The sequence below is a fragment of the Ammodytes marinus genome, assembly GCF_949987685.1.
Source record: "Ammodytes marinus genome assembly, chromosome: 4".
Lineage (NCBI taxonomy): Eukaryota > Metazoa > Chordata > Actinopteri > Uranoscopiformes > Ammodytidae > Ammodytes > Ammodytes marinus.
The window spans coordinates 25,516,789-25,544,261 of record NC_137233.1 but is presented as its reverse complement, the minus strand read 5'-3'; the positions used below and the strand labels follow the sequence as shown (position 1 = coordinate 25,544,261).

Here is a 27,473-nt window from a genome sequence, read left to right as displayed (position 1 = left end):
TTAATCTGAGCCAGCCAAAGCCCCTCCAATGCAAGGGAGAGAAAGATACGGCAGGGGGGCAATCATTACAGAGACTGAGGTAGACACATTAGGTTGGCTCAGCATAAGAGCTCTGGATACAAAACACTATTAACTTCCCCTGTGGTCACAGGAATCACGTGTTCAGAGTACGACAGTTTAACAGCCTCTTCTCTTAAAGCTCTTAGAGCAAGTTGTTTGATGGACATTCAAAGACAATGAAACATCATTTCATCAAATCTGTGACACACTTTGCATTTAGCTGATCAATCTGATCAATTCACTAACTGCTCATGGTAAAGAAATAAAAAGTACAGAAAAGGCAGCATCAAAAGCTGTGTGCCACAATAAACATCTAACTGACCAAAGTTGTGATGGTCCATTTTAGATATTTATATCTTGCATCTCCCTTGTTTGGTCAAAGCACCACTGTTGTGGAGGTTATCCTAATGGCTAGTTGAGTTGCGTTTTGTTCCAAGTGAGGTATTGGTAGGCATAGCATATTTAGCAACTCCAAGTACTTACTGTACAAAGAAAACATTAACTAACACAATATATAAATACACTCATATCAAGCACCTTTGCAGCAGAGAGCTTTGGACCTATTGTTTTGGCCACACTAAGGAAATCTAGGTCAAAACCCTCTGCCAAACTGGAATACAATGGCTATCAGTTCTAAGTACCACAAACTATGTGAGACACTTTATTTTACAGTGCTAGTACAGCTGCTGGTTGTTGGCGTTCACTTATGATACTGGACGTTTCAGCAACATTAAGTCAACATATTCATGCTTCAATGTCAATGTTATTTTAGGGCTACACCATTGTTGGTTTCATGGCAGAGCGTAAATACGTAAACTGTAAAATAAAGTGTCTAAATAAGATTAGTAACTTCTCTAAAAAAACACATGTGCCTTGAGACAGGTTGAATTCTTGATACAATAGCCATTTCAAAGATGTGTGTAGTACAAAGATGTATGTATTTATATATAGTACACAGCCCTATATAAATTGGTGCTCTTCACGTTCATAAGAGAACATGGACTACATTTTTATAGCACCAATTATTTGGAGATTATGGGCCATTCTTTGGATTATAAAGGCATCGTACTGTATATTCATGATATACAAAAACATTCATCAGTATTTGCATATGAACAACGATTGGCTAAATGTGCGAATACAAAGAGCTAAGACACAAAATAAATCACTTTTTAAAGTTAATGCTATATACAAAGATAAAAAGGAACAAATATCTTAATAAATTATCTTTTAAAACATTATTTTACAAAACTAACTTTGATTGTGATACAAAGTGATCCTGAATTTTTCAAATACTAATACAAGGCTCAACAACAGTTTTATGGTAACTAGGACTGACAAAAAAATGTTCTTATGGTCACAGCTGTCACTGAAGTATTTTGTGTTGTTTTTGGCATATTGCAATTGAGAGTGTCTTTGCCATCTAAGTGCAACAGAAATGAACTTTCCAAAGGTCTTGTGGAAACATTGACCAATTGTAGACACCATAGAGGGAGCAGGAAGTGGAAGGGGGTTAAAAGTTGAAGTTGAGATTTGGGAGTGTAAGTTTTCCAATGCAAAAAAGCACCATTAGTATCCTGTCCCCTTTAAGACATGTTGTGAAAGAGTAAGACAAGGTATTTGAAACGATGTGAGGTTGAAAATCAAAGTATAAAGTATTTTTCATGAGCGTACCGAGCTCCATGGGTCTGTGCTCCAGTGGGGGCTAGATGGGCACGGCTGAGTATTGCACTGCTCACGATCTGGTGGCTTGTCATGGATCTCGCAGCTCAGATCATTGAATCGCTCGCCGTTTGGACGCTGACACACCACCAGCCTTGTCTTTATCCCACCTCCGCATGGCTTGGTGCACTGGAGACAGCAGAAGGAGAGGTTGTGTTTTACAAATGGGGGAAAAGGTTTTAGAGTGTATTTTTACTCTGGGAACTAGACCTAGTCTTGCATGAAGCATGGAACATGTGCATCCAAGTCTGTGCTTTTTTTCCAAATACATTTTCAAACCTCCGCACTAAGCAAATTCTGCATCAGTTTAAGTAATCATTCAAACACAACTGAGCATGAACGAGTTTGCAATTTAATAGAGCTCCTTAATAGACTAGTGTCTGTTAAGGAGACTGGAGCAGTAATCTGATTGAAGGCTGTCTTACCTCTCCCCAGTTGCCATAGATCCACTGTGGACATGAGCCTGACTCACAGGACCGTTGCTCACTGGGCTGGCTGCGATCCTCACAGCTGTTGGCAGGGTAACCGTTCTCATCCTGGCAGACTACTACGCGCCGCTGGAAACCTCCTGCACATGTGCTGGAACACTGTAGATATAGAGAGCAAAGAGAACACACTGTCAAGTAGAAGATTCTCACAAACAAATGCTTATTGAATAGGAGACAATACCAGATATACAATATATTATCTACATTTCATTAAGACACAATGACGTAAAACATATCAAAGTAATAGTTGCAGCTCCAGTTTTAAATCAATGTGCCTCTGTGTGCCTAGACATATCTATAGTAGGTTGTATGTACACATACATGTTGAAAGTGCAAACAAAGCTAAGAGACATTTTATGTCAATGAGTGATGATGTCTGCTGCTATATCAAAACACACATCCTCAGGACAGAGGAAGGAAGTGTCACTAAAAATAGATTGAATCATTTCCCAGAATTATTTTAAGGTCAAACGTATTTTTGGAAAGAGATAATCACCAACAGAGTTTTTAAAAAACAGCTGAATAATACAAAGAAAGAGATCCATTGGGTGTGGCTCTTGGGTCACACTGACCTTTAGTCTTACATCATAATGAATGGCTACGGCCTTGTCTTAACAAGAATAAGTTGAAACATAGAACTTGGCTGGACAGTGAGTGGTCCCTTTGCTATATTGTGGCAAAATTGTATTTGGGAGTGATGGTGACTGTGAATGACTGGATATTAGATATTCGTATGAATAGTCTGTTGTTCTTGAGAAGTGTACTGAAGCCGTAAATCATGACAGGCCAGGGCTAAGTTTGTTTGAATCAAAAATGTCTATAGATGCAGTTGAACAATACTTTTCATTGCATGGAGAGTTGTGTTCCCTAAACTCTGCTCTGGACTACAGTGCATAAACACTGGTTTCTAAGTTGAATCCAGTTTGACTCCCTCCCTGAATATCAGGTGATGTACTGTGATGCGCCATTCCGTTGTTGCACAATACGCATTGACGGAGTGAAGACTGCTTTTTGACCACTTCATATGTATGTGAAGTCCTTCCTCGTCATTACCACGTCATTATCATTACTAGCGACAGCAATAACAATAGTGATAACAATAAGGTTTGGACAATTCGTTTTGTAGTCATATGATCATTATAAAAAAAGCCATCTTGTTGCTAGATCAGGCTTATTTCCCCACTTCCTGAACTTTTCTATGGACTTATGTTGTTGGAGCTAAGGGTTTGTGTAAGTCATTCTACGAATACATAGTTTGTTACACAGTGAGGTGTAAGATGCCTCACCGCGCCCCAGGGCCCAGTCCTCCATTGGTGGCTCTGGCTGCGTGGCAGGTTGTTCCTGGTGTTTGGTGAGGACGGGAAAGGTCTGGACTCAGTGGAGCGGGACGGGCATTGAGACATAGCACAGTCCTGCTCGGTGGTAGGACGATCGTCTTGGTCACACTCACTGGTATTCACTTCCTGCTCACTGTAGTTGACGCACTGTACTTGCCGTGTTGTCTTCCCCTGGCCACAGGTCACCGAGCACTAAACATGCAGAGGATGAAGCCATCAGTCTTGAGTATTAATGCATCATCATTCTCATATTTGTCATTATTACTGTATATGTTAGGAGATAAACCATTTAAATTGACCTGCTATTGGTATGAATAGCTTAACATTGGGTCAAAGAACTGGATTTCTAACCTGGGTTTTACAGAGGTCTGAATAGTTTGAAAGGAAAATGTGAAATGTGGATTTCTATGAGGGCTATTGGGTAATTTATGACACAAATACCATGCTCACTAGCATTCTCATCCATATAATCTGCTCTCCAAGGGATTAAGTAAGAAACAGAATATCCTCCAAATGCTGCAAACACTGCTGTATGTGCATCTAAGTCATAGGAAGGTATGTGTGTGCAGAAATGATAACCGGTATAAGTGGTTTCTTATCTGAAAGCTATACTTATCAATACGTGGTTTCAGTATTGATGGGGCAGTGGGCCACTTTTTGCTGATATTTTCTTTCTTTCTTTCTTTCTTTCTTTCTTTCTTTCTTTCTTTCTTTCTTTCTTTCTTTCTTTCTTTCTTTCTTTCTTTCTTTCTTTCTTTCTTTCTTGATAACCCAACCCAAAGCCTGTGTAAGGCTAAAACCAGAAGCAACCCAGCATAACTTTGTCAATTACAAACAGATGGAATCTTGATGCCCCCAAATTGGAAACTTTCCACTCATCAGCTGGTCCCTAAAGCACTGCCCAGAAATTTCACTGAAATTTCAGAAATGTTTTCTGTCTTGCATAAGGTGATCTATTAAACTTATGCAACAGCTGCATACTTTAAAAAAATTTGTTTATGTTGCTCCCTCACAATGTTATGAATTTTACATGATTTTACATACAACAAGAAGGTTTGTCAATTTATCTATGTGTTACTAAATGAAGCTGTTAGAAGACATATCACTGGCACAGGCTCTATCCTGTCACTGCAAGATAAAAAAGGCCATTTTGCTTTGGGTTAGTAAATTGTAATTGTGTGTGTGTGTGTGTGTGTGTGTGTGTGTGTGTGTGTGTGTGTGTGTGTGTGTGTGCCTGGGATAGGTATTTTATAGCCTGGGAATAAACTATTTCCTTTTTTTTGGGGGGTGGGGGGGTCAATGAGTGTCTTTGGCTCCATGGTACGTGTGGGTGTGTATGCATTTGTGTGTGTGGGTGTGTGCAAGTGTGTGTGTGTATGGTGACCAGACCTGAAGTCTGGCTGTACTGTATCACCAGGAATCTGATGAGAAACATCTGTAAACACGACTGGAGCCCCTCACTGCAGCCCCTTGCAACTCACAGCTCGGGAAAATTGTGCCTCACCCTAATTCACTCTCTCTTTCTGTCTCTCTGTTTCTCTCTATCACACACACACACACACACACACACACACACACACACACACACACACACACACACACACACACACACACACACACACACACACACACACACACACACACACACACACACACACACACACACACACACACAATTATCTACTGTCATTCCAGCCCTCCTCCAGGCCTTAATACAGACTTGCCCTCTAGCTGCCGCTCTGCCTCCACATCTTTGCTCACACAAACATTTAGATAGCGTTTACAGACATTAATGGTCTTTGTCAGTGAAAAATCATGCAGAGCACACAGATTTAAATAAACCTTGCAGGAAGAAAAACATTTGGATGGCAATAGTGATGACATACAATGAAGGTTAATCAACACTGCTGTCTATCTGTAGAAAATGGGATGCAGATCTGAGGGAAATGCTTATTGATTCAACTGGAAAACTTTTTTTTTAAACTGTCGTCCACAACATGGGAAGATCTTGTATAAATTAAGATGCAGCCGTATTAAATTGAAATTTTGAGATGGGACCGGTACAACTGAATAAATGATGATGATGGGTGGTTTTCTTACCACTGTCCATTCCAGCACTTTCCACTGTCCGCAGGCCACTACTGAGCACACCTCTCTGGCAGGGGGCTTTGGTAGGTGGGCGCAAGCTGCCTCCTCTGCAACACCACCTTGGTTGTCACGGCAACTCACGTAGCGCATCCTTGTCCCTTTACCACAGCTGGCACTACACTGTTGTGCAGAAAAGAAACGTTTAGAAGCTGAAAACCAACAAAAGAGGCACAAGGATTGAAGACAGGACAAACCAACCTGGGTCCAGGAACCAAAACGCCACTGGGTTTTGTGGCCCTGGTGTGAAGGGACTTTGGTCCCTGGGGGAACAGGGTGGCTGCTGGGACACTGGGACATTTCACAGTCCTGTGGAAGGGAGGACACATACAGCCATTCATGCAGTGATTAACAAAATGAATATACTGTAACAACATCTGTCCATGACTACAAAATACCATGAATATCAGAGATAGCTCTTCTCACATCAGACAGTCGTTAACTACTTCCACTAATATTCCTTTAGCTCTGCCTTTTTGTGTTTCTCATCAAACCTTTCCCCCAACTTACCAAAACAACATTAACAGGGCCCCCCCCCATCAATTCAAACTATGGATTGTGGCAGTAAGCCACTCAGCATAAAGCCCTGATCCCTGTCATAACAGGTCATAGTGGAGTGGTATTCAGGGCTCCAATGCCCATGCTGGCGTGGTTGTAAACTCCACCCCTAATCCACCCCCTTGTCCCTCACCTTCCGCCCTTTCCTCCAGCCCGCCCCTCATGCCCTCTGATGCCCTCTGACCCCCGGTCCCTAGGAATGAAGGCCTTAATCAGGTTGCACAGGCTCTGAGCAGGCTCTACATTCCACACTCCACCTCCTAACGGAAGCAAATATTCCTCCTGGCAGCACTTCAATTAGTTCTATGTACAAATACATACATAAACACTAAACAAACACACACTTCCTGTCAGACTCACATTTGAGATACATAAACTAATACGATTCAAGAGATGATCTTCTTATTATCGTGTGTGCGTGCAATTTGTGTGTATTGCATGTATACTACAGCTTTGCCCAAGCCCTTCATCCAATCTAATTGTGGGAGGTACTGAGAAAGGCTTCTCTTGCCTCCACCTCTCCTCCTTGTACTCAGACCTTCATCCATCTATCTAAGCCCTGCTTGGTGGCTGGTGGTGGTGGGACTGCTGGCCTGGTGGCCCACTTCATGGCTGGCTGCTTAGAATCACAACAAGGTGGGGCGACTGCTTCAGGGTCACTGGCTCGGCCGGCCCAGGCTCCGGAATTAAGAGCCAATGCGACTGGAGGGGGGCCTCATCCTGAGTCTGCATGCTCAGCCCTCTCAAATGGGTTTACGCTCCACGCTGACTAAACAAAAATCTCATTCAGCTCGAAATAGGTTTCTTTTTGTGTCTCTTTGTTTGTGGGGAATACTAAACTAACAGATGCAAAACACATTTAGAAAAACGCAAACAATGTCCTATGAAAACTTGAGTGAAACTCTCCAACATTACACAACCTCAGGCTGCATTACCAGTATGTAGATGAGAGAGGAGCAAAACATCTGTTGCATCCCTTGCCAACTATTCCTGCTTTAAGTAATAGTCATTAGTCATTTGAAGAGCATCCATTCAATTTAAATCTGATCATTATTATGAATTACAATTTATTTGGGTCATGGGTAATCATGGGAAGCCATAGTAAGTACTTATAAGACCAACTTTAGTGTCTCTTACATAATGAAGCTGAGAGTATTCTGAAGAATAAAACTGTAAGGTCATCTTTATGTGGCGATAGTGAGGCCAGTATAACCTCCCCCTCTGTCTTTCCCTCTAGACCAGACTAGAGCAGACAACATAGTTTTATTGAGACCAGGTGGAAATGAAATGTGTGTGTTTGTGTGTGTGTTTTGAGTGTCAGTGTGCAACAATCATTGCTCCCCCAGCAAGGAAGAGAGTAAGAGAGTTGTGAGCAGTTGAAAGAAGTAAAAGATATCAGAGAAAGGGAGAAAAGATGCATGGAAGATAACGGCCACCTTACCTGGGTGTCAGTGGGTCGGGTGGCAGCGTTACATTCAGTGTCGTCCATGACAGCACCATAAGAGCCAACCACACACTTCACAGCTCGCATCTGGTAGCCTGGCCCACACGAGGTAGTGCACTGGGTTCAAAGAGGGGAAAAAAAGGAGTGGTGGTGGGGAACATTAGCAACAGCAAGCCAAAGAGAAAACAGAAAGCAGCAAGCAGAAAGACAGACAGTTCATCTGAGCATACAAAGCAACCACTATACACAAACAAATTAAAAAAAACTGTAAACCAAGCTTAGCAAATACAAAAAAAGGATAACGTTACTCCATTACTCCCCTGGCGAACATCCTAAGATCCAACTTTAAAGCAGATAAGAGTCTTAAAGCCCAAATACCGTACATAGGGAAACCTTTGCATATATACATAGCACTTGTCCTTTTTCCACAGTAGCCAAGTCATAGGGTAGTACTACCCCATGCTCTCTTCTACCTCACTGCCTCTAATGAAACAGGGTCAAACTTGTGTGGCGGCAACTTCAACTACCATTTGACCACGCTTCATTAAACGACTTCAAATATACCTTAACGTGTGCACATCCTCTGGTGGGGGGCACAGAAATATCTCAAATATTTGGGTGTTCTCTGTGCACACACACAAATGAGACAGAGCCTGCACACACAGACATACACAGACACTATATACTGTATGCATAACCCTATATAATGCTTTTGTAGAAGAACACGCCTACCCAAACCATTCATAGCTTTTGTATATTTATTTTGGCAGGATGTGCTCTGTGTCTCAACAGGCTAGCTACAAAGGGACAGTGCTAAATGATGAGCTTAGCTTATCTGAGTCCTCCACTGGTTAACATGTAGGGAAGATTCATCGGAGACGCAACATTAATTGTAGACTCTAGGCTCTGTGCGGCTGCTTCCCATCAACTGGGTAGACTTATATATTGTTATATAAGATAGCGATGGCTGTGGATCGAAATATGCAAAACAGCTTCCTAATTGCTCAAGGAAAAAAACACCACTTAATTTTCTGATACGACGTCTTACGCACAGATGTAAAATATAATATAAATGATTCACATTATTTTATCTCGTGCAGTCAACAGGTAAATCTTTGAAAAGAATACCTGATGTCATTATAAGGCTTACAGTGCAATTTCCGATCATAGACCAAAGAGTGATCTGCTGTTTCACCTCTCTTTCTGCGGTCCCCTTGAACAAAAGCGGTAGTGTTTTTACGACACCAGCGCCCACGCACGTGCTGACGGAGCGTGCATTTGTTTAGCAAGCAACTGAAAGAGAGACCGCAGGATGCACTGCGTTGAGGTAGTTTATTTATATGTGACTAGGTAAGATTAATAAATGTCGATGGTGAAGCAAAGTGAGCTTTGAATGAGTACTGTTCGGGAAACACAGGGTGTTGTGGTCTGTCTATTGTAAATCGTTTTCTCTACATTCCAGGGAGATCGGCCCTGAGCAAAGCCATTAATTATAACTTTATAAAAAATGCTATTTTTACTATTACTATTTTACTGATGGTTTGGTTTGTTGTTACATGATCATCAGGCTAAACATTTAAAAGTTTCTAATAGGAGGTTTAACAGCAGACATTAAGTAGGTATGCTGTACTAGTGCATCAGTGCATTTCTCTTTCCCCAACCCTGAACGTATTTCAGTATATACTATAGACAAATGTAAACACTCACCTGTCCCCAGGGTCCAACCTGCCAAGAGGCACACTCCTGCTGCTGGCAGGTCTGGACCGACTCAGGTTTAGATGAGCCACAGAAGCGATCATCTAGACGGTCCTCACCAAACTGACACCACGTCTGACGGTGCTTATAGCCTTTTCCACACGTAACCAGGCACTGAAAAGTAAAGTTTTAGAGCTAGATATGTATATAGTATTACATGAGTAATGTTTTAACTAGCCATTGAACCTGCTGATTTATGACAGAGGAAGATGACTTGGTATTGAGTGCAATTGAAACGGGCAAAAGAACAGGGGCAACAGTTTATTTATGTGTGAGTTCAGTGCATATGTACTGTATACAGTGCAGTAAGTGTTTGTATTTAGCAGCACCATATGGGACATCTGAAATATTCCTGGAATGCAGCCCAAAGCTTTGCAAGCCCCCCACTCTACAATGTGTAAACTGTACAGTAGTTGAGTACAATCTTAACCAGCAATCAAAGATTTCTCCCAATGCTGTGACGTGCACAATTAACACTGGCATTTTACATTTGACCCAGATCATTGATGGCTTAAAACTACAGTATTTACATTGGAGTTTGTTTCTAGTATTGACTATACCACGTTTCATAAACATCAGGATGTCTTCCTCACAGACAAATGTATATGCCCAAGCTTTATGTAACATTAATTCACACATTTTAGGATGTACCCTTTCAGTTAATATGTATATACTTGAAACATTTTACTGTATATATCATAATCAGATATTATCCCCTCAATCAATCCATTTCCTCTATATGGACCTACTTTATGTGACCAGTACATATCTGTCTTCCTTAATGGACAAAGAGAATACAATTAGAGCTGAACTGACCTCAGACCAGTCGCCAGTCTTCCATTGTGGACAGAGGAATTCATTGCAGGGTTGGACGGACAGCTTGTCCCTCTGACTGCATTTGCTCTCATCACCCCCAGCTTCCGCTGCCTTTCGACACACTGCTCCTCGACGACGGGTGCCCGCACCACAGCTCTTGGAGCACTGAAGTACAAATGTTTGAACATCAGCAAGTTCAAAGACATATGCACAACCTGTGATAAAAGTTGTGATGTTGGTCAAAGCCCACCATTAATACAACAACGTTACCTCTGACCAAGAGGAGTACTCCCAGCCACCCAGGTTACAGTCTCCATGGCAGCCTTCCTTATCATCAGGTTTGTGCTGACCACTACAGTAGCGGTCATCAACCTTCTGGGTCTTGCCATCTGTACGGCTGATTTTGGCACAGTATATTTCCAGGGTACGATATCCCATGCCGCACTGGGCTGTGCACTCACTCTTACGAGCCACATGCCACCTGCATCAAGGGTGGAATGGCAAATAATAAAAAATTCTAAAATGGCCAATTGCAGAAAGACTTGATGATTGGTTTATATGGTCAATAAAGGTTGGTTAAAGTGGGTGTACAAACCTGAGTTCACATTCAGTGTTGCAGGGTTCAGTGATGACAGCAGGTCTAGCTGTGCCGTGACACCTCTGGTCTGACACTACCACCCTGTCTGACTCTCTGTTACAGAGAATCTTCCGCTTGCGCTCGCCTACAAAAAAAGAGGACGCACATTTGGACAACAGGTCAATTTAAAATTTCAGACGTATCCCTCATTATTCTAAGGCGCCAAGTACTGTACTGTACTAAACCAAAGTTGAAATATTGCAGCCATGAAAGTTTCATTTTACTATCATGTGAACAGTTATTAAAAGAATGTGTAGTATGTTTTGGCTTTTGATTGAAGGGATATTTCAGCATTGTTGTATGGGGTACTTAGACAAAGTTAGTGTGTAACCTTATGGCTAACTTAAAACCTAACTATCCATTCAATTGTACGCTAAACTGAGATCGTTTCCACAGTTTTAGTATGCTGCCAGACAGACGTTTATTTTTCTATCACTCCACCCATCAGCTGCTCGACTCGAGCTACTGTGGATTATTCAAGAGACACAAAAAAAAATAAAAAAAAACGGCTGTCTAAAAAAACTAAAGCTGTGGAAAAAGTCTATCGTACAATCAAACTGCTATTTAGTTTTAGGTTAGCATTTGTATATGTGGAGAACAATGTTTTTCTTCTGGGCCCCTCTGCAACAGTAAAAGTCTGACTTCTGCTACAGTGACATCTCCCCTAAACTCAAAATGACTGTGCCAGCTCCATAAGGCAACAGAATAACTATGCCTAAGTACCCTATATAACTTAACTTCAAAAATACTGAACCACCCCCTTAAGTGAAGTCATACTTAAACAGTGTCAGTATGTTGTTAACAAAAAGTTAACATCATACTGAAGTTTAGTATATTTTTTAGAAAGACACAAAGGAGTGTCCCAGTATCTCATATGGTAAAGTGCAGTCCATAAGACCAAGTCTTTGTAGCAGTGTCTGGGGTCAATTCCAGCCCAGACCCTAGGATGCATGTCTCTCCCCTCTCTGCCATGTTTCTTGTCTCTTTCACTCTCTGCTATCCAATAGAGCATAAAAAAAGAGTCGCAGCCTAGGGTTTCAAAACTTCATGCCCACATGGAACACTACCGCTAACCTTCTACAGCCTGACTTGTGCTCCTGTATGCTCCTGCAAGCAGTTATTTGAGTCAACGCAACTTGCTCAAGTACAGTATAGATCATCATAGTATAAAATGAATACCAGTAACAATGTGTGTGTGCTTCACCTTGGACGTCCCAGCACTAAATCTCAGTTCACCAACTGCAGAGTAGAGGAGATAGATTCAAACCTCATGTGGCTCCAGGAGAATGGATTCTCTATCAGTACCTCATGTTGTAAAAGTTTTGCAGTTCAGTGCTATGAGAGCTCGGTGTGGCCCAAACTGCCAGAAAACCCATATAAATCCAAGAAACAAAAGGTGCCGAGGACATTTACATGGTAGCTGTTTATCCTGCTGTGTGAACTCATTGGTTTCTCTTTGGAATTTACCGTTGGGTTATTCAAGCAGGGCAGTGTCAAAAAGTGGAGAAAGAAATTCTCAGACAAAGTCTTTGAGTAATAACACACAACAGGTTTTCGAGTTTACCTGCAATCCGCCTCTGCACGCCCACATACTCCAACAGATCCACAGTTACGGCAAAGAAGGTAATGTGAGGCTGAACTTTAATCACTTGTTCCAAACTCATATGTCTAGCATGAACCTGTCAAGTTTAGACAGACAATTCTCTGTTTCCTATGCCTTTGGGTCAGTGGTTCCCACGTCGTCTCTCTCTGTTCCATCTCCCCATTTCATCATCTTTACTCTCACCACACCATTTATCACAGACCGCTACCATCACCCCACTCTGCCTCCCCCTCACCTTGGCACAGGCGGCTGCACTCCTGCCAGGGCCCATAGGCATCCCAGAAGAACTGCTGAGGTTTGTCCTCTATGGGGATGTTAAAGGAATACCTGACATCTGGGTTGTAAAGGTTCCCCACAGACAGCACCTGGGGAAAACGTAGGCAATGTGATATGCATTATAATACAGTAGGATTAGGAGGGTTTACACATCATGGATTGTCCACATCTGGATTGTCCACATCTTCCAAAGTGTAAGGAAGAACCTTTGAGCTCAAGCCTGTAGAATTCCTTCTAGTTGAGGTTCCTGAATCAGCGATTGGTGAATGCTTGTTGTAATTTTTTTTTTTTTTTTTGTCAAAATCAGTGAATATCTCCTCACAATCCGCTACCGTCTTACGTACTGTGTGTGCACTTGAAAAAAATCTAGTGTTAATAGTAATACACATCAGACTCTGTAAACTGGCATGTTGCTAGTTACAGTGGGCCCCCTTTCTTCACATACCCTTTACACCAGATTATATTTTTCAATTCACACACAGTATGTATAGATTGTGGATTGTGAGGAGTTATTCACTGATTTTGACAAAGAGTGAAGGTTTCAACAAGCATTCACCAGAATCGCTGACTCACCCTAAAAGATAAGGTTCACTCGTATCAAGCTTTGCCCCTCCTGCATAGCGCTAAGGACTGGTTACCTGGACAATGATCTCCTCCTCGATACGGTCTGTACAGTTGATCCTCTCAATGACATGGTCAGAGCCACTGTACTCGATGACGGCAATTCCTACTTTAATTTCCCTTTTGAACATGCTGACCACAAACTCTCCATTTAGTAGGAACTCTCCACGGCTATTTGATATGGCTGCAGGGAGACAGAAAATAGCAGTCACTTACTGTGCTTGATCCAACTGAAACTGACAGCCTGAATGAACGTATTTGATGTCAAAATCAAATGATCCTTCAAAACCAAACTGTAGAAAATAATTGAATGGGAACTTTTACTTGTTCTTATTGCACTTATACTACCCAAAGAAAATAAAGTAGGACTTATTTCTTAATGGACAGAGAAACATTTAATTGACAGTAAGGCACATGCAGTGGCCAGCAGTACAGCCTTATTGGGGTAAAGTAATGGTTGGTTCCCTGGTCCCATCTAGGGGCGTTCTGTTCTGTTCTGTTCAACAGCCAGTCTGCTGCACTCGTTCACTCTAATGCGATTATGGAGCTAATTTCCTGCCTTTACTTTCCTCGCCATTTCACACATTACACTAATATGATGTGGAGAGTGGCCCTCATTCTGGCATATCCGTCTCCACTTTGGGCCATTAATTACTGTGCCCATACACAAGTACACACAATAAAGGGTTAAAACTGAAGAAAAAAACATGTTCATAAGTTTCCACGACGGCATATAATAATGCACACAGGCAAACAAACAAGCAAGCGCACACACACACACACACACACACACACACACACACACACACACACACACACACACACAGACAGAGACAAACCTTTACAGACCAACTGACCTCGCTGGAATGGGACCCACAGGCCTAGTTCTGGCTCATTGACATTTTAGCATGCAAACCACCTTAGGTTTGCAGTACTGTACTTTACACTAACAGCTTAATATTGTCTATTAAATAGACAAACCATGCAGGTCAAAGTAAACTAACAGCACATTGCTGCAGAAATGGCTCGAAACACCAACATGGAAACTAAGAGAATACATTGAAAATATATGAAAAGTTATTTGATTTAAATACTGTATAATGTCGGATGTCTTACCGAGGTAGTTGTCATCCTCTGGTTTCCCTGAGTAGCTGTGTTGACGCACATCTATATTCGTAGCACCACTGGGTATTCGCACTACTTCATTATAGCCTGGAAATGAGTAATACGTTTAGATCATAAGTATAGTGAGCCTCACTCTCAGAGCTCCTCGTTCAGACATCTAAGTACATATAAAACAAGTTGGCTGCAGCAATATGACGGCAGCTGCTGTCAATTATACATCCTCAAAGTTAAATAATAATATAAAAAATCGAGGCTGTGACTCACCATAGTGGACAATGTTGAAGGTGCCTGCCACAGTCTTGCAGGAAGAGTTATCACCTCCACACACGCCACACTTGTCCCTCCTGGCTTTAGAGTTCAATACGTGGTCACAGCCTGCTTGCTGTTCAGTAAAGAAGTAGAGGGTAGAATAAAATATAAAATTAAAAATTAAAATGTCAGAGGTAATACCAAAAGGTAGCAGTAGTAAGAGACAGAAAGAGGGAAAGTGGAAGAGAAGGTTGAAAATAGGACAAAAGATTACAGAATGTTCAGATAGCATTATAGTTTAACAGCATGAACAGGGAAGTCAGTCAGACTGAATTTTTTTCATAAAATAAAAAGACACTTTGCAAAAGTATCATTACAATATAGGGATTGCACTATTTTATGCCAGATAAATATCATTTGGAATACTTTCATGAAAGAAACAATCACACTCACTGACCCTTAAAATAGTTACATAAGAACATATTGAGTTATAGCAATAATACTGAAACCCATCTGAAATAGATTTCCTTAAATATAAACATATTTGAAAGGACATGAGCTGCTCCATTTGTAATCACTTGTAACAAGAAATATCTTTGATTGTCTTTTAAGAACGAAGACCTCATTTTTATTGGCACAGCATGGATCAGAATCCACTTGCCAAGGCCAAGAGGGCGACTTGCTGAACCACAATGTAACTAAAACTGTGTGTAGTTCAGTGCGTACAAAGAGAAGCCCACTGGTTCTTTCACATATCATATTGATTTGTTTGCTATGTTAGTAATCAAGTTTTCAAACTAAAATATCTGTCATGGGTTGAAGGCAATAAACACAGTCTGGTTTGGCAATGGGCTGAAATGCTTCTTGGAAATTGCTGTAAAGATAAAGAAATGATATAATACACACAGTGACTGTGCCAGAATAGTACTGATAGATAGAAATCAAACTAAGGTGTATATATGCATGTAACCATGCAGCAGAGTGTTAAAATAAAGTTAGGAACCTCACCCTGCAAAGGCCCTGGACACAGATGTCGTTGGTTTCGGGTCCACACGGTGTGCCATCAGTGACCCTGTCCCTGAGCTGATAGTAGGCCGTGCTGCCTGCCACCCTGCAGAACAGCTTACACCTGTCCTTCATCAAGACTGACAGGAGGGGAGAGAGAGACAAAACCTTTATGCCAATAACTGTCATGTCAAAACTTCCATTATGTCTATCATGAACAAGTGAAACTGGGTCTCACTTCCGCTGTACTTTGGCACCCAGCGAACATTAGGAGGTAGACCGTTGATGTTGAAGTGCCTGCCATCGAAAGCCGCACATTGCTCCTCCCTGAAATCCTTCTTCTGCTTGGAGCAGGGCTCAGAGTTACAGGAACGGAACTTCATTCGGCGACCCACACAATACATCCCTCCATTCCTGGGCCTGAAAGCAAGATGGAGAGAATGAATGGACCAAAACTTTGACTAATTTACTAAATAATTAAAGTACATTTTTTAAGCATCTTTCCCCTACAGATACAAATATCTTATTATCTGCCATTCTCTTTTTAGCTTTTACTGCGCACCATCACACACGTATAGTATGCCATTGGCATCATGCCCCATTCTTTTCTATCTGTGCAATAAACCAGGATGAAAGGCAAAGTTCAAGGAGACTCAGAGATTTATTTATTTAACAGGAAACAAGCCTCTAAGATCTGTGATCAGACGAGCTGCCTTAATGAACATTGGCTATGGAAAGAATTCCCTTAAGGAGGCTTGATCTATGGAACATTGACTTTGAAAGCTAAGGTCCACTAGGCATGCCTGACTACAAAGAGAGGGACTGCTCACACGGGTCGGTTGCATTCGCGCACAGCGATCTTGATGCCCCCGCCGCATGTCCGAGAACAGGTACCAAAGGGACTCCAAACTCCCCATGCCCCCTCCACAGGTGTGGCGTCATGTTCTTTGGCTATACACAGCCCGTGTTTGCAGTGCTACAATGAGAAAGAAACAGAAAAGAGAATTTAGATAAATACAAAGAAAAAGAACAGGAGAAAATTAAGAGAATGAGATAAGCGAGTGAAAGAATATAACAGTAAGACAGAAAAAGTAAAAAAGGAGAGACACAGAGTGAGCACATGAAATCCTATCCATTGAACTGGCAACACATCTATCTGCTTTCTTGTGCTTTGATGTTAATCTGGGAGATGTTATACAGTGAATCAAATGGAAAAAAAGAGGAACTGAAAAAGACGTTTCATTTCTTGGCCTGGCTGGACGGTAGACAAGAAAACGTCACGCACATAGTCAATAAATATATCTCAATTCATAACAGGAGGGCAATCTAACTTCAACAAACAGACTCCAACACAAAGTGTTTAGTGTAGTTCCACTCTGGCATGGCATTGGAGGTTGGTGTAAACATGGAAAGGTTTAAAGTGTGTGTGTGTGTGTGTGTGTGTGTGTGTGTGTGTGTGTGTGTGTGTGTGTGTGTGTGTGTGTGTGTGTGTGTGTGTGTGTGTGTGTGTTTGCGCTTGTGCGTGTGTGTGCCTCTTTGGACTTCATGCTCTTTCATGTTCTCTCGGTCTTAGTGGCAGGAAGCAAGGGGTTTGTGAGAAAGTCCTAATTGAAAGCAACACTCAGACGGTTGTGATTAAACTTCCATAATTAACAACTTCACACCACCTACTTACATGCCAGCAGCAATGTTCAATTACTAGAGTTTACATATGTGTTAATGGTGAGGGGATTTTTGGCAATGTTTTGGAAGGTTACTTTTCTTTTGACTTGTTGCACTTCAAATTAAAACACCTGTGAACAATTTCATGTTCATCAGTTCAATCAGTTTATGTTCATGAGAAATTAAAAACAAGGAAATTCGGTGACAATTGTCACATCAAAACACAGAACTGTCTCAGTATAAAACCATGAAGTAAAAATGTGGCAATTGCATTGGACTGTTTATCCCTTAATTTTGCTTAACTAAAAAAACATTTCAATATCTTACTTCCTGCTTCTGAAACATACACACATATTATAATAAATGTCTCTTCTTTACGTTTACTTCTCATTGCTCCTACATACACTGCGTCACTCTAAGCATCTGTCTTCATTTCCACACCTACCTTTCCAGGGGAACAGTCAGTGCCATCTGCCCACGGCATGTGTTGGGTCCTGCAGCCCCGCTGGGCGCCTTCTGGACTAGTGCACCACAGCCTCCGACACTGGGTCTAAGATACACACACACACACACACACACACACACACACACACACACACACAGCGTTAACCATGGGATTTAAGATACACTGTCACACAATCACAAATAGACAGGATACAAAAGTGTCATGTTAAATAAGTCAACTGTAGACAAATCTGTTTATATATTGACACAAGTACTGTAAGCAAACATCCAATTATGACGGTAAGTTTGTCTCATCTGCTATTTCATTTTCTAGGTGTTTATCAGTCAGTGGGTGAAATAAAGATGAGCCAAGAAAACTATTCCAAAGTGCTTAAGACATTTCTGCAGGATTCATTTAAAATTCAACACGATAAATATACCTCAGCTGTAGGGTTTGATGTGATTATGCTAGCCTGATTTCATCTGAGATATTATGTTAAATATATTATTTGAAGTCAGGTTTTTATCTCTTTTTGCCTATATCTAAGAAACAACTCTCAATATATTGCAAAACACAGAAAGGGGACTTCAAAGGCTTCAGATTCAGTTGGGAACCTCTGCAGAATATGATCATAATATGAGGCATCCCTCAGATACCCACATTTGCAACATGACAGTTCAGATTTGCACACCGATGCCACTTACCATGTAAGGGCACACCTGTGTTCCAAGCCCAAATATCAATTCACACTGTTTATTGACATTGTATATCCGCCCAGGCAGCTGCTGTGAGAGACTGTATGGCCTAGAAACGGGCTCGTCAAGCAAGCACTCACCATATCCTGTGCTATTAAGAAATAAAAATAAAATGACTTAAAGAAAAAAGGGAAAAACAAGAGACACAAACAGACAGAAAACACACTGAGTACAGCCAGAGAAATAATTGACTTTAAATGTATAGAACCCCTATTGTACACACAGCTTGTTCAGAGTTTTAAAATAATTATTTTCATATTCAGTCAGCTATATGTAGTAAGAGGTGGCGATGTAAGTGGTGCAAGGAGAATTCTGGATAGCTGTGGATACGGAAAGGGATTTTGGATAGTTCCAAGATACCCTAATTGATCTTTCACATAGTTAATTTGCATTTAAGCCTAAGAAATGGCAGTTTGCTGCTGCCAAAAATGGAAGAAAAAAAAACTGCACTCTGTGTGTTTATATGTTTAAGAAAACTTGTGAAATCTCTCTGAAACTGTTTGACAAATACAGCATATTTAAATGATATTTCACCCATGCTTCAAAAATGTTACCCACAGTTATGTTCACTTGACCTACTTTGCTACTACGTTGCATATCATTTTTCAGTGCAGGATTTCTAAATTGTTCAGAAATGTTGCTTAGAAGAAAAACATAATCTAAATGATCTAATCCCCATGCATTGTTTGGAACAATCCTAACGAAAAGAGAATGACATACTCGAGAAACTCTGTGATGTACTTCCTGCTACACTTGGACCACATCCAAGGGTTTGTGTTGTAGTTAAGTGTAGGAGCCATCACATGTTGCTGAATCTTTACTCCATCTTCCTTACACTTGTTACTGTCGTCATGTGGCATGTTAAACCTAGCAGAGAAAAAAACAGAAAGAAAACTGTTCAGGTATCATTACAGAAAACAACCTTTTTTGATTTATTTTTTAATAAATCTGTTGGTTATAGTTCATGTCACACTTCTGGCTGGGACTTTAGACACATATTCTACCCTACGGTGGAAATATATTCTATATTCTATATTTCCACCGTCACACTTGTGTGCTTGGCTTTAAGAAACCCATTCACGGGGCTGCAGCAGAAACTAATGAAGAGCATTTGTACTGCCTGACCGTGGGGAGTTTGGACAGAAACCAGCACATTAATAGGAAAACTGTGGCCAATAGACATAACAGAAGAATGTAGATGTTAAAATCAGAGCTCATCAGAGGCATTCAAGCTCCTACAGGGTAAACAAATATGATCCTGTTTGGTGGTGGACGGACACTTCTAGCAGCCCTCCATCTGAGCCACTCAGCTCCCCACCTGACAGGTACCATATAACACCAAGCTCTAGGGCTAAGCAGTCGTCAAGCATGTTGTGCTTGATGCGGATAAACAGGGAACTGAACAATCCCATCTTTTGTTTAGATGTTAGAGTGAACGTTTGTTAGAGAAAATTAAGGTTATTAAGGTCCCTAACAGACTTCACTTTGGAGCACTATCTCACACACAAACACACACAGCTAGCATTATGCACCCTAAGTTTTTTTTCCCTACTTTGATTGCAAAGGTTTTCTGTGCAACCGTTGAGGAACAACCTCAGTATAAGACAAAGATAAGGAGAACATCCTTAATACTTAAGGGAATGTTTTTAGGGAAACCTTAACAAGAAGATTTTGTACAATCGACTTTTTTAAGGAAACCTTAAGTCTGATTTTAAGGAAAATCTTAACTTAAGGTGCTTTGTGCAACCGGCCACAGAAATGTTGCTTAAATTCTTAGAATCCAATTATATTAATCTTTCATCTAAAGATACAATTCTGTCAAAATTAAGAGATGTGATCAAAAACACACTATCGCATCAGAAAATACTTGGAAACAAAAAGGAATGTACTGCTGCTGTGTTGTCCAAATATGCAATATTCCATGATCCTCATCTGCTGTAAAGGCATGTGTGGATTCCTAGAGAGATTTTGTAATGTAAAAATGTCTCACCAGGATCGAAGCATTCATTAACTAGGAGTAATGACTTCTGTAAACAGTCAGTGGAAATAGGTTGTGCTTACACATGGCCAAGTTCATGGGCGATGGTAAATGCAGTGCTGAGTCCATTGTCTTCACTGATACTACAGCTCCTGTACGGATCACATACTGTCCCCAACTCTGCAAGACCTTAAAACAAGACAAAAATAGGCATACTTTGGTTTTCCTGAGGAACACTTTCATAATATTCCATCAGGGCCATACCATCATCAACTTGGGAAGCACATAATATACTATAGATTAGGTTGTACGTCTCATAGCACATTTAAAAACAAATCCACTTACCCAATGTGTCACATTTATCTCTTGCTCTGCAGATGTCCTGCCTGTGGTAAAGACACAGGTAATGGGCCACGTTCAATAGCACGGTACAAAAAGAGATCGTATCTCCCCAGCCTTCAGAGGAATCTCCTTATGGAGGTTCATTTATAAACGGCCATTTTCATTCATCAAGAATCTGGACCCCATTACATCTAGGCCTTTGATCCAAATGATTCTCCAAGAGTGTGTACTTTTTACAATGTAATTTGGTTCATAGGATATTTGGTTCAGTTTATAGTACTGATCAAAGTATATACTGTATGTAGCTTTTCTTTGTACCTGGTGATCAGGATGGCAGTGTCGTGATGGGATTGGTGGTTGTCGTCCAGGATGTTCTGGCTCTGTTGCCAAATACAGAAGTTCTTTAAAGTGGTCTGTGCATTAAAGGAAATGACTGGACCCTCCTGAGAAACATAAAAAAAAAAGAGAAATACTCAAAAACATATCATTTCTAGTATGTACACCACATACTTGTTGTTAATGTACAAGTATGGTGATTAAAACCAATTGATCCCTCTTACCAGCTCGTTGTTTATTATAACTAACTTCACAATCACAATGTTAATGAGGTTGCCAATGCTGGGGTCCTTGTAGATGGAAGAAACCTGCAAGAAACAAAACGTGATCTCAGACCTCTTAGTGAAAACATATTGAAGACCAGTGTTTAATAAAAGGATAAATATATTACAATATTTTCATTACCTTAACCCAGTTGAAATATGACACAATATATTATTGGTAACGTATATACTGTTAACTTTATCTTGGACCACCTTCCTGCAGTTTTAAACAAGTAACACGGAATTTGGTTGATTGTAAGTTCAAGTTGATAATGGCCCGAATCCCTGTGGAGAAGACATCCTCTGCCAAGAACCGAATATAGGTCATCTCGGCCTCCCCCTGCGGCCCTAGGCGCCTGAAGAATCTGTTATTTGAAGTGGCCAGGAGTATGCTGTCTATGTGACATACCTGAACTTATTTTTAACATTCATCAAAGCTGTCAGGCAGGGTCTACCTCAAGCTGCCCTCTCTTACCTCTGGCCGTTTGAAAGTGGTGTTTACCCCTGCCCTAGGCTGCCCTTTTCCCTCACACGGCCCTCCTTCCAAAAGGTGCCTGACTGTCTTGCAGCACAGCAGAACAGGTACATACATTTAGTGCGAAAATATGCACCCGGGTAGCTACTTTCTGTCCATGCATGTGCATAGCATTCTGATATAAACACACTTTCATTTCCCAGCCAACCACCTCCGAAGAAGAAACATTCTCAACAGACAGCCATGACACCATTAGACAGAGCAGGACTTACTATGGACATTAATGTCAGTATGTAGTGCTGTAGGTTGCTGCCGTGATGCTCCACCATTTTGCTGTCGGCCACCAGCATGACTTCAACAAAGCGCGGGTAAGAGAGGAAGCGCTTTGATCTCCTGTGAGGTCCTGAGTCACCGCTGCTATCATTTGATGGTCTAGTGCTAACACTCTCTGATCTGAGCAGAGCATTGCTGACCAGGCTGGCACTCAGTGACTCCAGGTCATTGAATATACCAGCACTGACCACAGGGGCTGCATTGGACGTGGTGGTCATCCCATCCACTGGTTTTCTCTTAAGTTTCTGTCTCTTATGTCTGTTTTTGTGTCCTAGAGGGAAGACAAAAGCAATTGAGCATGTTTTAAAGTAAAAAGGTGCAGGGATGATGGGAATTACATTCAATTGTAAAAACAAACAAGGTATCAATGTACGTTGTGACACTGTGTTACCAATACAGCCATAGTTATAGTAAAGTCTTTAAAGGTGGAGAGGAATGAGGTGATTTGGTATGTCTTGATGGCTATTGTTAAAATATGTTACTGCATCCTTCTCTCTTATGTTTATTGTTGCTCAAATAGTGGGGTTGACAAATGAACACTGCTTGGAATGCCTTTTATTTCTCTCTCCCTCCTCTTTCAGAGGAAGGGGAGGAGGGCAAAGAGTTCAGGCTAGGTAAAGCTGGCACACAGCCATAAACAAAAAGGAGCACAAGCTGCAGTACACACACCAAAAGAAGGCAGTTCTAAAGCTAAACTCCTCAACACTGGAGGCGAATTAAGTCTGATTCTAATCATGAGATGGCAACAAAACTGCTGAAAACTGCCAGTTTCTTTTGTTTTCCATCACATGCAGATAACTCTTTTAGGACCACCAGCACTGCATCACAACCTAAATAACAATGAGCTGTAGTACTACATCATATGAGTGGATTTACTTTCTATATACACGACTTATTACTGGTTAAAAATAGAGCAATTTTCTCTACTTCAAGACATACACAATTACAATTGAACAATGAATAAGAATGAATCATTCTTTTATAAAAACTGATTATTCAAACTTGTGTTCCTCCAGGCTATGATCCCCCCGACACATGCCCCCCCCCCCCCCCCCCACACACACACACACACACACACACAGACATTTACATACACTATGAAACCAAACATCAACAGGAAGATATCCAGCAGACAAAAGAAAATATTTCAGATTTATTTGCTTAGTTTTAATTACTTGACCGTTTCAAGTTGGCATGACTCTGCTACTATACAAGTTGCACTGCACGTTCATGGCAGTGGGTCTACCTCCCTCTCTTATCACATAGGCAGAGGAAGTGCAAGAGTCAACAGGAAGTTCAGTCAGTAAACTGAGATGAGATGATAAAAGGGTGAACTTCCAAATGATTTTTCCTGTGTGAGAGTTGGAAAGCTTCCTCACTACTGTGCAGTAGCTGAAGGCACTGCACTGTGCAGGCTATGACATGATGTGTGAGCCAAGATAGTTACATGCCATACTTTGACTGTATTCTGTCCTTACACTTCTGTGTACTACTGATGGAAACATGTTCAATGAATCAGTGCTGTTTGATTACAATATCTTAATGAATGGACCGGAACAATTGAATGTTTAACAATATTTAGTTTCTTCCAATATTTTCATTATCCATTAAGTAACACATTTCCATGATAATTTAGTATCCAAACACACTGTGATTTGTGCTTGTGTGAACCAGATTAGCTACATAAGATGTTACATTATTACGCAACAATAACTTTAATAGCTTGATAAGCTTAGTTAGTTACTATGACATAATTAGTTCCTTTTTACAAATGATAGTTGTCACATAAAGCATGCACATACACACACAGTTCTCTACCATTATTTACTATCTATGTTCTCTACTCAGAAACCCTTGCAAGCTTATACGTGCACATGAACCAACCAAATATCCGCTGTTTGTTTACACTTATAGTCCCTGGGAGGTCCATGCTCCAAAGCAGCAGTGTGCTAGTAAGCTACAAAGAGGACGCTGGGTGAGGGGTTGACCGGGGCAGATATTTAAGTCAGCTGATTGGCTAGGGCACACAAGTAGTGAGGTCTGAATCAACACTGATTGGTTGATTACATACAGTAGCTGTACATGTGTGTTTGCAAGTGTATATGTTGAGGCAATAAAGATGCACTTATGTATGTGTGTGTTGTCTACATTTGTGTGAATATGTGTGAAGCCCTTGTCTGTCTAAATTGCGTGCATACATGTCCACCACAAACACCATACCTGAAGTGTCACAAGCTGAGTTGTCTCCAGATGTCTGCTTCTTGGATGCATTCTTCCTGTATACAATATGAGGTTTTGTGTGTTCCTCTTCATAGTGTTCTCCTTGATAGCTGTGTAGGGGCTCCACAAAATACTCCCCTTCTGGAGACCTGAAAGTGCCAAGCTGGATAAATGGAAGAATGCATATCAGTTAAGTCTTCATCCATCCGTTTTCTGTAAGTGCTTAAACATGAGACAACTTGCTAAATCTACCACCATAGGAACAGCTGTACTTTAAGATATTTTTTTGCAAATCAGTGAGCCGACCATGCCTCTCTAATGCAATGTATGTTTAACCTAAAACCTTATTTATAGCATGCAATAGGGGAATGTGGCTCATTTACTATTCATTGGAGAAAATAAGCAATGAAAACACCCGAGGGCTTCCATTAAAAGGTGAAATGGGTGAATTTGCATGCATGTTTAGAAATGTGCCCAGAACAGGAGGGAAATGATAACAGTGAGAATTGCGATGCCTATCAGGTGAACAGTGAGACTGTATGGTCTTAGCAAGCATGCTGAAAGCCTTGTTATATGTACTTCACATGGCACGTTTAGTGTGACTGGCTGACTTGGAGGTCTATGATGTTCCAGATAAGGTACATGCCAAACCAAGCACACTTCACTCGTTGCTTATTGGCTGTGGAGCATCATCATGGCAACCATGGGGAGGGGCTGATACAAGTTTTTGCACATGACACATTTAAAATCACTGTTTTGTTTTTTAATAGATAAATATGACAAAAGTATGATTAGAAAACCCTTAAATTCTCCTGCATCTGCATATATGTGAAGCATGCCCAGCAGGGTGGATTGTCCTTCAGCAAAGGGGAACACAAAGAAGTGTCCTGCTTACATCCCTATCAGCAAGACACTATTTCTATTACTACGCTAAGACCTGCACTCTGATTGACCTGGGGAACTGACTAGGCAAAAGGGAATCTTCTAAAGGTTTCCCTGCAAGAAAACAAGTGTCACAATGTTTTAGGATGTACAATAAAATGCAATTGGGACCACCAGCAGTTTTGCATCTTACAGAAAGATGTGCCCTGAGAGGTCTTGAAAAAAATCATAATATACTAAAGCTCTCTAAAGAGGAGAGAATTGGAATAAGTTTTGGTTTGATTTGTCATTGGGGAAGAAATTGACCCAATATCTAATCTAATCACATCACCTCACTGTGGTTTTTGTGTATAAATTCAAGAGTGCACTTTTTCTCCACTCCAAAACCTATGCTCCATCCATCACATGTGATGACGTCAGTACAGCCGTACTCCCGCTGTACTAGCGTGCGTAAAGACGTCATCGACAAACGGGAGACCAGAGAGGCATGGAGGTAAGACTGAGGGTCGAGTGTGGATTCAACTTGACTATAGACAATGAACTTGGGACTCTCCCAGTTCATTGCTGTCAGAGTTATTTTTACCTTTGGAAGCACAACAGGATCCTACTACAAAATACAAGCTTTAACTGGTCATGTAGTCTCACAAGTAATTTTTCTTAAACGGTTTTCAATATCAGCTATAGTCTACTTAAATTGTGACCAACCAGTTATAACCTTTTATTCCTAATCAGGGTACTCGTAGTTTTGTTCTCGTTTCTAAATTCAAACATGTTTGAAGCTAGACTGTTTATAAAATAGGTTTGAAAGCGTAATAATGTAGCCTATGACTGATTTGGTATTTGCACGATCAGAGTTAAAACAGATTGTGCGAATAGTTTGCACAAAACTTCAAAATGTGTGTTCTAAGTGTTTCTAAGGCATGAATTGCTCCTAATTACACCAATGGTGGAAAAGAAAAACACACGGTGGTAAAGTCATCACATGCACAGCGAGCCGCCTAACCGTGCGTATACAACTCACCAGTCCGGAGCACAAACTGATGACCGCGGCATGTTCTGCTTCTGCATTTACATGTCCCTTATAGAAGCAGTGCCTTAACTCCGTGTCCTCCTCCTCCTCATCCTCCTCTTCCTCCCCATCTGTTGCAAAATCCGTTATGTTATCTCCTCGGGGTACTCCAAGTACTGTCACAGTGTAGAGAGGTGCGATAAATCCCGACTCCAGAGTGAGGTTTAGGTGGTAATTCTGTCCGAAAGCAGATATCCTGTAGTGGATATTTGGCGAAGTCCAGTGATCTGTAGTATTGCCGGTGCTCTCGTCCAAACTTCGCCTTTTTCTCTTGAAGTGCACACTGGTTGGAAACTTGTCACCGGCTTCATTCACTCGCACCGGTGTTACAATTTCATAAACGCCGATCTCCTCTTTTGCTGGGAAATAAAAGGCAGAAGAATAACAATGCAGTTAGGGATTAAGTAGCAGCATCAGTAGCCTACAAATCAAAGACCCCCATATGGTAATCGATAGGTCGTGATTTACATATCAATTGATGGTGTTAGTGTTACACAATTGCAAAGTGAACTTTAGGTAATAGCGCTGCAATAGCGCTCATGTGCTTGGCTCAAGTCAAAAACTCATTCATTCTCTGCACTCCGTGTTAGAAAAGTCCACGAGAGGGAACATGCGGCGCAAACAGAGCGGCATACTTTACCTGGGCTAGAGTTCAAAAGCAATTTCCCCGTAGATGCGACTACATTCAAGAAATCAGGGAATAGTAGGAACCCCAAGCCCCAGAAGAGCACATGCATGATTGTCCACGTTCAGAGGAGAGCGGCTGCCTGTGTTCCTGTAGTAATACTGTATTCCTCCGGTCACTCCCGGCTTTCCGCCTCCGGTCCGCCTGCCACATCCAATTTTATTATCCTCGGCTCTTGAGTAGATGG

The 27,473-nt window shown here is 41.2% G+C and overlaps 1 protein-coding gene across 1 annotated transcript; it reads right to left on the bottom strand.

The window, feature by feature from the left end:
- Nucleotides 1-1,722: 1,722 nt before the first annotated feature.
- On the bottom strand, nt 1,723-27,392 carry adamts9 (ADAM metallopeptidase with thrombospondin type 1 motif, 9; the record flags this gene model as incomplete). The annotated part of the gene is made up of 28 exons (XM_080026064.1): nt 27,242-27,392; nt 26,554-26,960; nt 24,651-24,813; nt 22,370-22,701; nt 21,584-21,667; nt 21,342-21,466; nt 21,027-21,067; nt 20,765-20,870; nt 19,424-19,570; nt 18,653-18,794; nt 17,949-18,053; nt 16,672-16,817; nt 16,080-16,261; nt 15,845-15,981; nt 14,852-14,969; nt 14,579-14,674; nt 13,480-13,646; nt 12,801-12,930; nt 10,921-11,047; nt 10,596-10,806; nt 10,326-10,490; nt 9,462-9,623; nt 7,752-7,871; nt 5,954-6,061; nt 5,708-5,875; nt 3,557-3,799; nt 2,208-2,369; nt 1,723-1,911 (listed from the first exon to the last, which is right to left on the bottom strand). The coding sequence occupies exons 1-28, from the start codon at nt 27,336-27,338 to the stop codon at nt 1,723-1,725; spliced, it is 4,380 nt and encodes a 1,459-aa protein (XP_079882190.1). The 5' UTR covers nt 27,339-27,392.
- Nucleotides 27,393-27,473: the final 81 nt, after the last annotated feature.